Source organism: Salvelinus namaycush, unplaced genomic scaffold, assembly GCF_016432855.1.
Source record: "Salvelinus namaycush isolate Seneca unplaced genomic scaffold, SaNama_1.0 Scaffold255, whole genome shotgun sequence".
Classification (NCBI taxonomy): Eukaryota; Metazoa; Chordata; class Actinopteri; order Salmoniformes; family Salmonidae; genus Salvelinus; species Salvelinus namaycush.
This window is the reverse complement of record NW_024059397.1, coordinates 131987-150847: the sequence shown is the minus strand read 5'-3', so window position 1 is coordinate 150847 and position 18861 is coordinate 131987. Positions and strand designations below refer to the sequence as shown.

The following is an 18861-nucleotide window of genomic DNA, read 5'->3' as shown; positions in this document are numbered from 1 at the left end:
GAAACAGAGAGGAAACAGAGAGGAGACAGAGAGGAGACAGAGAGGAAACAGAGAGGAGGCAGAGAGGAAACAGGGAGGAGACAGAAAGGAGACAGAGAGGAAACAGGGAGGAGACAGAGTGGAAACAGAGAGGAGACAGAGTGGAAACAGAGAGGAGACAGAGAGGAGACAGAGTGGAGGCAGAGAGGAGGCAGAGAGGAGACAGGGAGGAGACAGAGAGGAGACAGAGAGGAAACAGAGTGGAAACAGAGAGGAGACAGAGAGGAAACAGAGAGGAGACAGAGTGGAAACAGAGAGGAGACAGAGAGGAGACAGAGTGGAGGCAGAGAGGAGGCAGAGAGGAAACAGGGAGGAGGCAGAGAGGAAACAGGGAGGAGACAGAGAGGAAACAGAGAGGGCACAGAGAGGAAACAGAGAGGAAACAGAGAGGAGGCAGAGAGGAGACAGAGAGGAAACAGAGAGGAGGCAGAGAGGAAACAGGGAGGAGACAGAAAGGAGACAGAGAGGAAACAGGGAGGAGACCGAGTGGAAACAGAGAGGAGACAGAGAGGAAACAGGGAGGAGGCAGAGAGGAGACAGAGTGGAAACAGAGTGGAAACAGATTGGAAACAGAGAGGAGACAGAGAGGAGACAGAGTGGAAACAGAGTGGAAACAGAGAGGAGACAGAGAGGAAACAGGGAGGAGACAGAGAGGAAACAGGGAGGAGACAGAGAGGAGACAGAGAGGAAACAGAGTGGAAACAGAGTGGAAACAGAGAGGAGACAGAGAGGAAACAGGGAGGAGACAGAGAGGAGACAGAGTGGAAACAGAGAGGAGACAGAGAGGAAACAGGGAGGAGACAGAGAGGAGACAGAGAGGAAACAGAGAGGGCACAGAGAGGAAACAGAGAGGAGGCAGAGAGGAGACAGAGAGGAGGCAGAGAGGAGACAGAGTGGAAACAGAGAGGAGACAGAGAGGAGGCAGAGAGGAGACAGAGAGGAAACAGAGTGGAAACAGAGAGGAGACAGAGAGGAAACAGGGAGGAGACAGAGAGGAAACAGAGAGGAGACAGAGAGGGCACAGAGAGGAAACAGAGAGGAGGCAGAGAGGAGACAGAGAGGAAACAGGGCTGAGACAGAGAGGAGACAGAGAGGAAACAGGGAGGAGACAGAGAGGAGGCAGAGAGGAAACAGAGAGGGCACAGAGAGGAAACAGAGAGGAGGCAGAGAGGAGACAGAGAGGAGGCAGAGAGGAGGCAGAGAGGAAACAGGGAGGAGACAGAGAGGAAACAGAGAGGGCACAGAGAGGAAACAGAGAGGAAACAGAGAGGAGGCAGAGAGGAGACAGAGAGGAAACAGAGAGGAGGCAGAGAGGAAACAGGGAGGAGACAGAAAGGAGACAGAGAGGAAACAGGGAGGAGACAGAGTGGAAACAGAGAGGAGACAGAGTGGAGACAGAGAGGAGACAGAGAGGAGGCAGAGAGGAGGCAGAGAGGAGCCAGAGAGGAGGCAGAGAGGAGACAGGGAGGAGACAGGGAGGAGACAGGGAGGAGACAGAGAGGAAACAGAGAGGAGACAGAGAGGAGACAGAGAGGAAACAGAGAGGAGACAGAGAGGAGACAGAGAGGAGGCAGAGAGGAGGCAGAGAATAGGAGTATGAATATTATAGTTCAATGTGGTCATCAGTTGTCTGACCAGGGACTGGGTCAATGTCTTCGGGTTGACCTTTGACTCCTTACAAGATGAGTTTGACTGGGTTGGCTTTGCAAAGTAGCCTTGTCCTGTGGTTGTTTGCAGTTGTCCAAACTCTAAGATAACCTTTGAAAGAGCAACAGAAAATGGGACGACAACTCTTTTCCTCTTTACACGACACAAGCGTCAGTCGGTATTGTGTTACTGTCTCCAGGCAGAATCCCAATCTGGCAGTATCAGATTTCCAGGACTCGGGTGAGGCAGAGCTGCTTTGGGAACAACATAAGACCAGACTGTCTGTTTGTCTGTCTGTACACAAACACCATGATTACGTGCCCAATGCAGCCCTACAGACACTGTCCTTTTGTCTTGCTCTCCCATGTCTCCCAAGGCTGATCCGATCCTTGATCTGATGTAACCAAGCTTTTGATTGAACTCTCTCTCTCAGTACCCTTTTCAACACAACAGAGGCAGGCGTGATGTTCACCTCCATCTTCACCTCTCCTCTTCTCGCTCTCCTCTTCTCCCTCCACCTCCTCAGATATGCCTTTTCATGTGTAGCGCCAAGTGGTCCGATCGTGAGAAACATCTGCAGAACGGACAGAAATGATCGTCGTTAGCTTGTTGCCATGGTAGGAGGAACTATTGTTGAGTCAACAGTCTAACTGCTGCTGTTAGCTAGTCGCTAGTGCGTCAAGGCAATTCTAATGCACATGCAATTAAACATGTATGACTAATTCATAATCAACATTTCAATCAACATTTTCAACAGGGCCGGTAATGACTGCAGCTGCATTATGAATAGGAATGGAAGCTGTAGATGATCTGTTGATCCACTGGTGGGAAAGCAACACAAACAGCGTTTGTTCTACCATTAAGGCACAATTAGTTGAGCTGTCTGCATGTAGAAGAAATGCACACAAACAACATTACAACTAAATTAGTAGAACATATTGAAATTGGACTCATATTTGTTCGAGACCAAAATCAACAGAGTAAAACATGAAATCACATTATGTACCAAATATGAATATTTTATTTGATCATATTCATAACTTTTTATTTTTTACTTTCCTCATTGCTACAAATAAAGACATATTTATGTCTGACTCATACGTCTGGATGAATGGAGATGTTGGACACACACAGGTCCCTGTCTGACTCATACGTCTGATGAATGGAGATGTTGGACACACACAGGTCCCTGTCTGACTCATACGTCTGATGAATGGAGATGTTGGACACACACAGGTCCCTGTCTGACTCATACGTCTGATGAATGGAGATGTTGGACACACACAGGTCCCTGTCTGACTCATACGTCTGATGAATGGAGATGTTGGACACATACAGGTCCCTGTCTGACTCATACGTCTGGATGAATGGAGATGTTGGACACACACAGGTCCCTGTCTGACTCATACGTCTGGATGAATGGAGATGTTGGACACACACAGGTCCCTGTCTGACTCATACGTCTGGATGAATGGAGATGTTGGACAAACACACAGGTCCCTGTCTGACTCATACGTCTGATGAATGGAGATGTTGGACACACACAGGTCCCTGTCTGACTCATACGTCTGGATGAATGGAGATGTTGGACACATACAGGTCCCTGTCTGACTCATACGTCTGGATGAATGGAGATGTTGGACACACACAGGTCCCTGTCTGACTCATACGTCTGGATGAATGGAGATGTTGGACACACACAGGTCCCTGTCTGACTCATACGTCTGATGAATGGAGATGTTGGACACACACAGGTCCCTGTCTGACTCATACGTCTGGATGAATGGAGATGTTGGACACATACAGGTCCCTGTCTGACTCATACGTCTGGATGAATGGAGATGTTGGACACACAGGTCCCTGTCTGACTCATACGTCTGGATGAATGGAGATGTTGGACACATACAGGTCCCTGTCTGACTCATACGTCTGATGAATGGAGATGTTGGACACGCACAGGTCCCTGTCTGACTCATACGTCTGGATGAATGGAGATGTTGGACACACACAGGTCTCTATCTGACTCATACGTCTGGATGAATGGAGATGTTGGACACACACACAGGTCCCTGTCTGACTCATACGTCTGGATGAATGGAGATGTTGGACAAACACAGGTCCCTGTCTGACTCATACGTCTGATGAATGGAGATGTTGGACACACACAGGTCCCTGTCTGACTCATACGTCTGGATGAATGGAGATGTTGGACACATACAGGTCCCTGTCTGACTCATACGTCTGGATGAATGGAGATGTTGGACACACACAGGTCCCTGTCTGACTCATACGTCTGGATGAATGGAGATGTTGGACACACACAGGTCCCTGTCTGACTCATACGTCTGGATGAATGGAGATGTTGGACACACACAGGTCCCTGTCTGACTCATACGTCTGGATGAATGGAGATGTTGGACACACACAGGTCCCTGTCTGACTCATACGTCTGGATGAATGGAGATGTTGGACACACACAGGTCCCTGTCTGACTCATACGTCTGGATGAATGGAGATGTTGGACACACACAGGACAGGGAGGTGAGGTGACGCACAGATGAGGTGTTGTTGTGAACATACTGTATTACTGTACAGCTAAGACAAGATGAGGTAAACACTGGTGCCCCAAACTCCTCACACGTTGTCATGGTAATATAGTCTCCTATAAAAAAAGTATAACCTGAGGGTTTTGAACAGTTGTCATGGTAATAAATTCTCCTATAGAAAAAAGTATAACATGAGGGCTCTGAACAGTTGTCATGGTAATATAGGCTCCTATAGAAAGAAATATAACCTGAGGGTTCTGAACAGTTGTCATGGTAATATAGGCTCCTATAGAAAGAAATATAACCTGAGGGTTCTGAACAGTTGTCATGGTAATATAGGCTCCTATAGACAACAGTATAACCTGAGGGCTCTGAACAGTTGTCATGGTAATATAGGCTCCTATAGACAACAGTATAACCTGAGGGTTCTGAACAGTTGTCATGGTAATATAGGCTCCTATAGACAACAGTATAACCTGAGGGTTCTGAACAGTTGTCATGGTAATATAGGCTCCTATAGACAACAGTATAACCTGAGGTTTCTGAACAGTTGTCATGGTAATATAGTCTTCTATAGACAACAGTATAACCTGAGGGTTCTGAACAGTTGTCATGGTAATATAGGCTCCTATAGACAACAGTATAACCTGAGGGTTTTGAACAGTTGTCATGGTAATATAGGCTCCTATAGACAACAGTATAACCTGAGGTTTCTGAACAGTTGTCATGGTAATATAGGCTCCTATAGAAAAAAGTATAACCTGAGGGTTTTGAACAGTTGTCATGGTAATATAGGCTCCTATAGACAACAGTATAACCTGAGGTTTCTGAACAGTTGTCATGGTAATATAGGCTCCTATAGAAAAAAGTATAACCTGAGGGTTCTGAACAGTTGTCATGGTAATATAGGCTCCTATAGACAACAGTATAACCTGAGGGTTCTGAACAGTTGTCGTGGTAATATAGGCTCCTATAGACAACAGTATAACCTGAGGGTTCTGAACAGTTGTCATGGTAATATAGGCTCCTATAGAAAAAAGTATAACCTGAGGGCTCTGAACAGTTGTCATGGTAATATAGGCTCCTATAGACAACAGTATAACCTGAGGTTTCTGAACAGTTGTCATGGTAATATAGGCTCCTATAGACAACAGTATAACCTGAGGGCTCTGAACAGTTGTCATGGTAATATAGGCTCCTATAGACAACAGTATAACCTGAGGGCTCTGAACAGTTGTCATGGTAATATAGGCTCCTATAGACAACAGTATAACCTGGGGTTTCTGAACAGTTGGACAGTGGATCTGTGTTTGTGTTTTTACTCAGCTTCTGTTATTTTTCTACATTTCTGTGTGTCTTTACATTTCTTAAGGACTGGAAGACTAGCCCTTGGTGGGCTAAAATACATCCTTATAAAAACGAATCAAACAGTTGGGTGCAGAATGCAAACACATTGGAATCTAGACGGGACCCTGCAATGAATTTCTCAGTAAAGTTCATTTTTGTAGGCTTTTTTTTAGGCCTCTTTTAAGGCATTCAAGTCCTCCCAACATGACATGTGCCTTTCTGATCTTTATGGTCCGGACTTAACATGAGTACTATATGCCCTGTACTAGTGTTGCTTACTAGGGCTGGCTGCATCAGTCTGTTAAGTACTGTAACTGCCTTGCCAAACACTGAGCCTTGAGTCATGCCTCGCCTTCAGAGTCGATACACTTAACAGGCTTGTGTTGCTGTGTGTGTGTGTGTGTGTGTGTGTGTGTGTGTGTGTGTGTGTGTGTGTGTGTGTGTGTGTGTGTGTGTGATGCGATTGTGTTTGACATACCTGTCACAGTGGTCACACTTAAAAGGCTTTGCGCCCGTGTGTTTGCGGTAGTGTCTCGTCAGCTCATCGCTCCGGGCGAACCGCCACTCACAGCCCTCCCATGAGCACTTGTAGGGCTTCTCACCTGAGGACAGAAACAAACACTCCTGTTTATTACTCATCCACCAATCACACGCATGTTTAACACTTATCCACCAATCATACGGATGGTTATAGCAAGCATCCACCAATCCCACCCCCCCATCTCACGTATTAGAGCCTGATTATTACCACCTCGGTAAACTGATATAACCATTAGAGTTTATGATAAACAGGACCGACGTTGTACAGAACAGCTGCATGGCTACATAAAATCAAACATTAACATTGGGCTCAGTCAACTAGATGGAGGGTATATTCCCACCGTACTGTGTTTCACGTGCAGCTAAGTTGATAGGAGACTTCCATTTAGGAGGCGGTGTGTGTGTCTGTAGCAGCAGACTGGCCATCTGGCATTTAGGGCAAATGCCAGAAGGGCTGGTCCATTTTTTGCCCATTGGGCCTGTCTGACTTGCGCAAAATTATAATTTGTCAAATAATGGGCGTCTTAAGGAAAACATGAGCCTCTATGTTAGAAACGCCATGGCTGATTCTGGTTCCAGTCTGCCCCTGTGTGTGTGTGTGTGTGTGTGTGTGTGTGTGTGTGTGTGTGTGTGTGTGTGTGTGTGTGTGTGTGTGTGTGTGTGTGTGTGTGTGTGTGTGTGGGAGTGAGAGAGACATGTTAGGTGTGTGTGTAGTGTGTTTTCATGGATGCGGAGGGGTTCCCAGTGGTCTCTTATCCTGCTGAACGGGCAGAAACGAAAAGGAGGAGAAGAGGATGAGGAGAGGGGCAGAGATACTGGTGGGAGGTGTGTGTATGTGCATGTGTGTAGTAATTAGGCCAGTGGTGTTGCTTAATGGGAGTTACTCTATATTTACAATCTGCCAGCTGCCTCCCTCTCTAAGGAGATGTCACACACATCCACCAATCATCCCAACTAGACCGCATAACACAGACATCAGACTAAATACAGTCTCATAGAGACGCCAGACTAAATACAGTCTCATAGAGACGCCAGACTAAATACAGTCTCATAGAGACGCCAGACTAAATGCAGTCTCAGAGACCTCAGACTAAATACAGTCTCATAGAGACGCCAGACTAAATACAGTCTCATAAAGACGCCAGACTAAATATAGTCTCATAGAGACCTCAGACTAAATACAGTCTCATAGAGACCTCAGACTAAATACAGTCTCATAGAGACGCCAGACTAAATATAGTCTCATAGAGACATCAGACTAAATACAGTCTCATAGAGACCTCAGACTAAATACAGTCTCATAGAGACGCCAGACTAAATACAGTCTCATAGAGACGCCAGACTAAATACAGTCTCATAAAGACGCCAGACTAAATATAGTCTCATAGAGACGCCAGACTAAATACAGTCTCATAGAGACGCCAGACTAAATACAGTCTCATAGAGACGCCAGACTAAATACAGTCTCATAGAGACGCCAGACTAAATACAGTCTCATAGAGACGCCAGACTAAATACAGTCTCATAGAGACGCCAGACTAAATGCAGTCTCAGAGACCTCAGACTAAATACAGTCTCATAGAGACGTCAGACTAAATACAGTCTCAGAGACCTCAGACTAAATACAGTCTCATAGAGACCTCAGACTAAATACAGTCTCAGAGACCTCAGACTAAATACAGTCTCATAGAGACCTCAGACTAAATACAGTCTCATAAAGACACCAGACTAAATGCAGTCTCAGAGACCGCATACTAAATACAGTCTCAGAGACCTCAGACTAAATACAGTCTCATAAAGACGCCAGACTAAATACAGTCTCATAAAGACGCCAGACTAAATATAGTCTCATAGAGACGCCAGACTAAATACAGTCTCATAGAGACGCCAGACTAAATACGATCTCATAGAGACATCAGACTAAATACAGTCTCATAGAGACGCCAGACTAAATACAGTCTCATAGAGACGCCAGACTAAATACAGTCTCAGAGACGCCAGACTAAATACAGTCTCATAGAGACGCCAGACTAAATACAGTCTCATAGAGACCTCAGACTAAATACAGTCTCATAGAGACACCAGACTAAATACAGTCTCACAGACATCAGACTAAATACAGTCTCATAGAGACGTCAGACTAAATACAGTCTCATAAAGACGCCAGACTAAATACAGTCTCATAAAGACACCAGACTAAATACAGTCTCAGAGACCTCAGACTAAATACAGTCTCAGAGACATCAAACTAAATACAGTCTCATAGAGACGCCAGACTAAATACAGTCTCATAGAGACCTCAGACTAAATACAGTCTCATAAAGACACCAGACTAAATACAGTCTCACAGACATCAGACTAAATACAGTCTCATAAAGACCTCAGGCTAAATACAGTCTCATAGAGACGCCAGACTAAATGCAGTCTCATAAAGACGCCAGACTAAATACAGTCTCATAGAGACGCCAGACTAAATACAGTCTCATAGAGACCTCATACTAAATACAGTCTCATAAAGACACCAGACTAAATGCAGTCTCAGAGACCGCAGACTAAATACAGTCTCAGAGACCTCAGACTAAATACAGTCTCATAGAGACCTCAGACTAAATACAGTCTCATAGAGACGCCAGACTAAATACAGTCTCATAGAGACGCCAGACTAAATACAGTCTCATAGAGACCTCAGACTAAATACAGTCTCAGAGATGCCAAACTAAATACAGTCTCGGAGACCACAGACTAAATACAGTCTCATAGAGACGCCAGACTAAATACAGTCTCATAGAGACGCCAGACTAAATACAGTCTTCCCATTGCAACCTCCTCAGATATGATCATAACAACTGAACAGATTCACATAACTTCATTGTCCAATCAGAAATGTTTTGCTGTAGAGGAGTTACGCAATGTATAACTCCCCAATTTCCTGATATCCAATTGGTATATATAATATATATATATACTATAATATAACCTGTATAATATGTATATACTATAATATAACCTGTATAATATCATCTATATACTCTAATATAACTTATATAATATAACCTATATAATATAATCTATATACGATAATATAACTTATATAATATAATCTATATGCTATAATATAACATATTATATAATCTATATAATATCATCTATATACTATAATATAACTTATATAATATAACCTTTATAATAAAATATATATATACTATAGTATAACTTATACAATATAACCTGTATAATATAATTGTCACGTTCCTGACCTGTTTTCCTTTGTTATGTATTTGGTTTAGTTGGTCAGGGCGTGAGTTGGGTGGGTTGGTCTAGGTTTTATTTTCTATGTTGGGATTTTGTGTTCGGCCTGGTATGATTCTCAATCAGAGACAGCTGTGAATCGTTGTCCCTGATTGAGAATCATACTAAGGCAGCCTGGGTTTCACTTGTGTTTTGTGGGTGTTTGTTCCTGTGTCAGTGTTTGGGCCACACAGGACTGTTTCAGGTTAGTCACGTTTGTTGGTTGTTGTATTTTGTATTTTGTAGTGTTTGTTGTTTTCCTATTAAAACATGAATACTTACCAATCCGCATCTTGGTCCGATCCATGCTCCTCCTCGTCTGAGGAGGAGAACGACTACGACAGCCGTTACAATAATATCATCTATATACTATAATATAACTTATAATATAACCTTTATAATATAATATATATATACTATAATATAATATATATACTATAATATAACCTGTATAATATAATATAATCTATATACTATAATATAACTTATAATATAACCTATATACTATAATTTATATAATATCATCTGTATACTATAATATAACCTATATAATATCATGTATATACTATAATTTAACTTATATAATATAACCTTTATAATATCATCTATATACTATAATATAACCTATATAATATCATCTATATAATATAACTTATATAATATATCCTATATAATATCATCTATATACTATAATATAACTTATATAATATAACCTATATAATATATATACTATAATATAACCCATATAATATATATATTATAATATAACTTATATAATATAACCTATATAATATCATCTATATACTATAATATAACTTATATAATATAACCTACATAATATCATCTATATACTATAATATAACCTATATAATATCTATATACTATAATATAACTTATATAATATAACTTATATAATATAACCTACATAATATCATCTATATACTATAATATAACCTATATAATATATATACTATAATATAACTTATATAATATATAAATATACTATAATATAACCTATATAATATATATATACTATAATATAACCTATATACTATAATATAACTTATATAATATAACCTATATAATAGCTCCCCAGTGTGTTTGGATGGTTTAATGATGCACGGTTTGTACCAGCAGTTGTCACACGTTTCATATCTCTCTTCAAGAGCTCCATCCAATCCACATAACACTTGCTTCATCAGCTTTCAGAATGCAATTAAGAAAGGAAGGAAGCATTTTGTGGTTTGCAGTGCTTTTATAATGACCTGCCTGCTATCTCTCCAACCGAGCTGCTGAAGAACGGAAAAGGTACATTACCATAATAAAGCAAATGGGATGACACGTGTCAGCAGGTGAAGATGTTTTTAGGAGGACTTCCTCCTTGGGCCAGCCTTCTTTGGTGTTATGCTGATGTTGTCCATAAGGAATTCACTACTCAACTACTTAAAATACCAGAGGCCATTCTTATATTCAGAGGCTAGCTGAGTGGTAGGTAACAGAGGCCATTCTTATCTTTAGAGGCTAGCTTGGTGGTGGGTAACAGAGGTACAAGGTGTGTAACAGAGTACTTATCACTCACATCCAACTCATTCCCCAACACGGGTTCACATTTCTCCTATCCTCCCCTCTCCTCTAGCCTCATCCTCCTCTCTCCTCTAGCCCCATACTCCTCTCTCCTCTTCTCCTCTCTCCTTTCCTCTCCTCTAGCCCCATCCTCGTCTCTCCTCTGTCCTCTCCTCCTCTCTCCTCTGTCCTTTCCTCTAGGCCCATCCTCCCCTCTGTCCTTTCCTCTCCTCTAGCCCAATCCTCCCCTCTCCTCTGTAATTTCCTCTCCTCTAGCCCCATCCCCCCCTCTCCTCTGTCCTTTCCTCTCCTCTAGCCATATCCTCCCCTCTCCTCTCCTCTAGCCTTAAAAACAAGAGAGGCAGATTTAGGTCTGGCCCACTCCCTCCCTCCCTCCCTCACACCGGCCAATTATAGTCCCGGGAGGCATGGATGCCTGACTCAGTCTCCTAGCAACGGGGTAAGGGATGAAACACGAGGAGGCAGCTAGTGCAGCTGGCTGGATCTGGCATTGGCAGCACATGCCGCTGTGCCACCAGCCAATTACCACTCACGCTGGCAGAGGAGAATGCAGTTGCCTAGCAACCTGCACTGTAACGCTGTACATTCTTGGTTGGGGTAGGGGGTGTGGTGGTTGTGAGGGGGGGGACATAGTGGAGACAGCATCGATACAGGCTGAGACCAGTGCCTAGAGCACAGCAGATAACCACTCCAGCTCCACACTCCTCCATTGATAGGCTATGGTTGCCTAGGAACTAACACACACACACACACACACACACACACACACACACACACACACACACACACACACACACACACACACACACACACACACACACACACACACACACACACACACACACACACACACACACACACACACACACACACACACGACCCAGCCTCTCAGGTGCCTGAGTTGTGGTTAACTGCATTTCCTCCATTAGCTGGAGATGGACCGGGGTATCGTGGTCTCTGAGGTCATTATGTTATGGGGGCACTGGGAAAGCACTTTACAGACCAGTACTACTCACTCCTACACTTTTACTGTTACACTAGTCAATGCTGGCTTCCTTTATATGAGCAGAGAGGGAGAGTGTGTGAGAGAAAGGGAGAGATGGAGGAGACAGAGAGAGGAGGGGAGGAGGAGGCAGAGAGAGGAGGGGAGGAGGAGGCAGAGAGAGGAGGGGAGGAGGAGACAGAGAGAGGAGGGGAGGAGGAGGCAGGACAGAGAGAGGAGGGGAGGAGGAGGCAGGACAGAGAGAGGAGGGGAGGAGGAGGCAGGACAGAGAGAGGAGGGGAGGAGGAGACAGAGAGAGGAGGGGAGGAGGAGGCAGAGAGAGGAGGGGAGGAGGAAACAGAGAGAGGAGGGGAGGAGGAGGCAGGACAGAGAGAGGAGGGGAGGAGGAGGCAGGACAGAGAGAGGAGGGGAGGAGGAGGCAGGACAGAGAGAGGAGGGGAGGAGGAGACAGAGAGAGGAGGGGAGGAGGAGACAGAGAGAGGAGGGGAGGAGGAGGCAGAGAGAGGAGGGGAGGAGGAGACAGAGAGAGGAGGGGAGGAGGAGACAGAGAGAGGAGGGGAGGAGGAGGCAGGACAGAGAGAGGAGGGGAGGAGGAGGCAGGACAGAGAGAGACGTGTTTTACTCTTCCTCTCTTCAAAATCGAATTGCACAATTCCTTATCTGCGTTCAAACCTCCATTCATAAAACTCACTGCAGGGACGTGTAATTTCCACAAAGTCTGCTCGTGTCCAGCTCTATTGTTAATCTCTTCTCTGTCAGTCATTTATGGGAATAACAAGTGAAGAAAAGAGGGGTTTGAGTAACACCGTCTCTTAAGTCATGCCCTGATGATTGAACGAGTGGAGGCCCATGGCACTATGTCTCAGACTGAAATGTTCCTACCTCTCCTCCTCAGTGCTCGGTCACTGTCTTGGTGCTGTCAGTGGCTAAAGTAACTATTTCAGCTAGCTATAACACTGACCCTGCGCTTTTAGAGCCAGCATGTCAGGTAACAGGTGGACTGAGATGTTTCTAACTCTCCTCCTCACTCTGTCACTGTCTTGGTGCTTTAGGTCTCTAAAACAACTGTTCCAGCTATATCCCTCACTCTCTTTCACGTGTTCCAGCTATATCCCTCACTCTCTTTCACGTGTTCTAGCTACATCCCTCACTCCCTTTACGTGTTCCAGCTATATCCCTCACTCTCTTCCACGTGTTCCAGCTATATCCCTCACTCTCTTTTACGTGTTCCAGCTATATCCCTCACTCTCTTCCATGTGTTCCAGCTATATCCCTCACTCTCTTCCACGTGTTCCAGCTATATCCCTCACTCTCTTTCACGTGTTCCAGCTATATCCCTCACTCTCTTTCACGTGTTCCAGCTATATCCCTCACTCTCTTCCATGTGTTCCAGCTATATCCCTCACTCTCTTCAATGTGTTCCAGCTATATCCCTCACTCTCTTTCACGTGTTCCAGCTATATCCCTCACTCTCTTTCACGTGTTCCAGCTATATCCCTCACTCTCTTTCACGTGTTCTAGCTACATCCCTCACTCTCTTTTACGTGTTCCAGCTATATCCCTCACTCTCTTCCATGTGTTCCAGCTATATCCCTCACTCTCTTTCACGTGTTCCAGCTACATCCCTCACTCTCTTTCACGTGTTCCAGCTATATCCCTCACTCTCTTTCACGTGTTCCAGCTATATCCCTCACCCTCTTCCACGTGTTCCAGCTATATCCCTCACTCTCTTTCACGTGTTCCAGCTATATCCCTCACTCTCTTTCACGTGTTCCAGCTATATCCCTCACTCTCTTACACGTGTTCCAGCTATATCCCTTACTCTCTTTCACGTGTTCCAGCTATATCCCTCACTCTCTTTCACGTGTTCCAGCTATATCCCTCACTCTCTTTCACGTGTTCCAACTATATCTCTCACTCTCTTTCACTTGTTCCAGCTATATCCCTCACTCTCTTTCAGGTGTTTCATTGACCACATACTACTCAAAATGCATGGCCGATGCATTGTTTCATTCTAAATGGGAAGCTAGTGTGGATATTGGAGCAGACCTGTTGAGGCTGTAGAACTGACATGGAGCGTTAGAGTCAGGGCCCATTCCATTTCAATTCAGGAAGTGAACAAAAATTCTAATTCAAATTCTCCTCAATGCCTTTCAATAAGATTAAAAATAAATAAAATCTGAATTGGTTTGGTTTACTTTTTAATTGACTGGAATTTAAATGGAATTGACCCCAAACCTGGTTAGAATAGAGGTGTTTGAGAAGTGCCAGACTTAGCCTATAGAAAGAGTACGTAGAGGGATACGAGGCGGCAGACTAGAATAAACTGGGAAACCACGGCTTATCCAGGTCAATCCATCAATCACGGGGCAGTTAGTCACTCAGCGGACAGTTTCCTGACAGAGGTGTGAGTGGTTTGGGATTGAGATTGAGGAGAGTGAGAATTATGGCCATTTCCCCCTCCGGAAATCTGCTGAGGAAGTAGTGTGGTAACCTTGAGGAGGAATAGTGATAGCAGAATATACTGAGGGTACAGGCAGCGCTGAAGAGTACTGAAGTACTCATTTTGGGTGCTGGTGCCAGCACTCTAAGTTTAGGTGGTAATTATATTTTAGGGCCAATATTCTATAATTGGTACTCAAGCAGTTGAACAGTTGAGGAGCCAGTGAGCACTGGCCCAGGGTTAGGGTTAGACGAGGAAGAGGATGAAGAGGCTGAGTAGGAGGTAGAGGATGATAAAGAAGATCTGTGGATCTGTTCTTTAATTGATAAATGAGGCTCCATTACCAGAAAAGGCCATGATGAGTACCAGGTATGATTAAAGAGAACCTGAGCTAAAAGTAAGGAACATGAAACATGGATGGACGAGGGACGTCTAAGAAGGTAATGTATGATGTGTAGTAGTTCTGATGGTGTTGGTCTGGTGGTCTGTAGAGTCTGTCTGAGAGCCCTGCCTGTTAACGACTCAGATGATCTACCTCTTTGATAAATTATACTTATCTTTTCAGATTAAGTGACTTTCCCTGGGCAGAAGTGAGCAGTATTTCCATGAGAAATTGTGAGCAGTATTTCCCTGAGAAATAGTGAGCAGTATTTCCCTGAGAAATAGTGAGCAATTTATTTCCTGATATTTATCTCCTATCACATACTTAATTAAGCTTGTCTAGTACAATGGGATGGAACAGAATAGTCCCAAAAGTGCCGTCCATCTGGTATTCAAGGCAGGCTCAATCTGATGCTCAAAGTATCTGAAATAAAAACCAATGCAATTCCAACTGTGCTGTAGACTGCAGTGTCACCTGTGTGCGTCCTCTGGTGTGCCTTGAGATGGGAGCTCTTGGTGTAGACCTTCCTGCAGCCGTTAAACTGGCAGCGGTGGACCCTCTTCTTGTTCTCAGAGATACCCCCCACGCCCATCACACACGCGCCCCCCTGCTCGCCGTCGCTGTGCCCGCCTGTGGTGTCACGCCTTGTGGGCAGGGTTGGCGCGTTTGTCGCCGCCAACACGGCGGCGCTCAGCCCCACCTTCCTCGCCACCAGTTTGAGAGTGAGCGTGCCGTCCGCGGACGCCGTCAGAGTCTGGTGGGGGTCGGGCTTGACTAGATGGCGTCCCAGCTCCGGGGACGAGGGCGGCGTCAGGGAGGTGACGGCGCTCAACTGGGCTGGGTGTACCCCTCCCCCTCCAGACCCTAACCCCATCCCGTCTCTAAGTTTGGCAGACTTCAAGGCCCCAGAGAGGTGCTTCCGAGAGGGGCAGAGCAGGGGAGGTACAGGAGGGCTGGGGGGGTCCGGGAGGCTGGGGAGGAGGGGGTCTAGTAGTTCCTCTTCACTGTCCTCCTTCAGGTAGGCCGGGGTGAGCAGGCAGTCAAGCTCCTCGTCAAAGAGGTCCGACAGCCTCTTGGGCTCCGTCTGTAGATAACGCTCCAACTCCAGACATGTCTGAAGGGAGAAGAGAGAGGAGACAGGGGTCAACATACAGACTCACACATAAACCCTATGTCTTAACACTGATATTCAGGTACTCGTATAGTGGTACTGGTATTCCCAGACTGGTGTACTCATAACCTTGGCTGAAGCACATGCTACATAGAATCACTACAGTGCAGATTCAGTGGAATACTGTGCTGCTGATGGTGAACATCCCTCTAAAGCTGAGTGGATATTTCCTGTTCGGATTTGTTCACTAGATCACATCATTCAATTAAAAAAACCTGACAACTCACATAATTACTACACCAGTCAGAGCTGGGTGATATGTGGAGCTCTCTCATCAACTGATATAATGTATCCAAGTGAGCGGGCAACTAAGGCAATTGATTGATGAATAGCTCACCCCTGATGCCCTCAATTGCCCTTCGTGCCCACCACAGGAGGTTGTTGGCACCTTAATTGGGGAGGACGGGTTCGTGGTAATGACTGGAGCGGAATAGGTGGAATGGTATCAAATACATCAAACACATGGATGTCATTCCATTTGATGCTGTCCTCCCCACAGCAGCCTCCTGTGGAGCCCACTCCCATACCCTATCATTCTGTATGTCTTTGTGACTGTATACAGGTAGATCAGAGAAGACACATTCCTGATTGGCAGATGAGTGACCACCCTGATTAGAAGCACCTGCTGCTCATTGGTTGTTCACCTGTGTTCCCTCCAAATGCTGTTCTGAAAGAAACTGATTTGTACCTACACACTGAAGAAGGCTGCAGAGCCGAAACGTCTGTGTGCGCTATTCCCTGATGCAGTGAAAATAATAAAAAAAAAAACATTTTATGCGACATCTTTTTGAGTGCGGACCCATCATACCTTTTATATACGTGGAGAAAGACTGCTGCTGTATTTTTAGAACCCCAGGGAGGATAGTAGATGGTAGAACCAGCCCCACATTACCAGGCCTGGCAGCTCTGCAGAGATGGCTCATTACACACAGATTGATTACAATGGCTGGAGTGGGGAGGAGCCCTGAACCGACTAACCTTTCTCTCTCTCTCTCTCACACACAAGCACAGGTCTCTCTTTATTGAGCACAGATAAGCCATGCGTGCAGTTTTACAACCCTCAGATAGGGGAGAGGACAGATTTATTAAGTCATCAGTCTAGGGATTTCCTTCTGGTTTGGCCGTATGCTAAAATAACAGAATACTCCATCATAAACCTCCTGCATATACCTAGTAGACCAACTCCATCAGACAAAGCCTGGCTCTGTTCAAGAGGGACGTGTTGGGTTGTAGGGACGCTGTTCAGCACAGCAGCGCTATCCTGTCTGTCTCTCTGTCTCTCTCTCTCTCTCTCTCTCTCTCTAGTCTGTCTCTCTCTCTCTCTCTCTCTCTCTAGTCTGTCTCTCTCTCTCTCTCTCTCTCTCTAGTCTGTCTCTCTCTCTCTCTCTCTCTCTCTAGTCTCTCTCTCTCTTGTCTCTGTCTCTGTCTCTGTCTCTCTCTCTGTCTCTGTCTCTCTCCCTCTCTCTCTCTCCCCCGCTCTCTCTCCCCCGCTCTCTCTCTCTCTCTGATAGCTGTGAGTTGTGTTTGGCATGTAGAGGCTAAAGTACTCTGACAGTGGCAACGGGAGAAAACAGCAGTGCCGCAGGGCCCTTATACTAACCATTTCACCTGAGCCAGAGGAGAATGACAGACAGCTCCATTATGGAGGTGGAGGGTGTACAGACGGCATTCATCTGACAGATGAAGTTCATATAACTACCCCCCCCCTCTTGTTTCTGTGTTCTGCACTCTAGAAATACTACAGTTTTTTATTATTCGCATCTGTTGCTAGGTGATACTTTCTTTTTTGGGGGGGGCTGTTAAACTAATTAGCATATTAACGTACAATTGTAAGCACCCCCAAGAGTGTGTCAATAGAGAAATGCTGCGGAAATGTCTTTCTTACCTGTTATAATGGGGACTTATTTTAAGATGCTTTTAAAAAATAACCTTTTCCGTGGTTTTACCGCTCCCTTGATTGCTGCGGTCATTGTAAAATGTAATTGGAATGAACTGAATTTACGAGAGAGGCAATTTAAGTGTTGGCGACATTAAGAAGTGATAAGAAAATGGTATGCTTCAATCTTCACTGAATTCAAAAGGGAGAACAATCATCAATACAGCCATTGGTCACCGTCTGAGTCTGCTAACACTAGTGAGCTCAATATGCTCATGCAGTGTATAGTTCATGATGTGGACATGTTCAGCTTTCATGATTCATTTCAAGCTATTGCTCTCAATCCCTCCCTCCCTCTCTCTCTCTCTCTCTCCCTCCCTCCCTACTCATGGGGTTATGAGTAAAGAAAGAGGGGGAAGTAAAAATGAACGAGGAAGAGAGATGGCTGGAGAGGGAGGAGGGGAAAAGAGATGGAGAGAGAGACATGAGGGACAGAAATTAGGTATGGAAGAGAAACAGATGGATGGAGAGTGAAGGAGGGGCTGAGGAAGACCAAGAATAACCGGGTGAGCGAAGGTGTGAAAAAAGGGGAGAGAGGGAGCGAGGGCTTGCCTTGGCTCTCACAGTGGGAAGTAAAACCAATCCCGGGCCTGTGACATTCACCGTAACGGTATCCTCACAGCAGGCTAGCTAACATACGTCCAGGAGCCTTGCACTCTGAATACCCACCTCAGGGAAAGGAGAGATGAGCCTTGCACTCTGAATACCCACCTCAGGGAAAGGAGAGATGAGACTGCACTCTGAATACCCACCTCAGGGAAAGGAGAGATGAGACTACACTCTGAATACCCACCTCAGGGAAAGGAGAGATGAGACTACACTCTGAATACCCACCTCAGGGAAAGGAGAGATGAGACTGCACTCTGAATACCCACCTCAGGGAAAGGAGAGATGAGACTGCACTCTGAATACCCACCTCAGGGAAAGGAGAGATG

The 18861-nt window shown here is 45.1% G+C and overlaps 1 protein-coding gene across 1 annotated transcript in view; it reads right to left on the bottom strand.

Annotated features, from left to right (window-relative positions):
• Positions 1-1577: 1577 nt before the first annotated feature.
• LOC120039123 (Krueppel-like factor 7) overlaps positions 1578-18861 on the bottom strand; it is a 68248-nt gene continuing 50964 nt past the window's right edge. The window contains exons 3-5 of the mRNA XM_038984649.1: positions 15294-15933; positions 6058-6181; positions 1578-2260 (exon numbers count right to left, since the gene is read on the bottom strand). Coding sequence (XP_038840577.1) covers positions 2209-2260; positions 6058-6181; positions 15294-15933 — 816 coding nt within the window. The 3' untranslated portion in view covers positions 1578-2208. The remainder of the gene's footprint in view (positions 2261-6057; positions 6182-15293; positions 15934-18861) is intronic.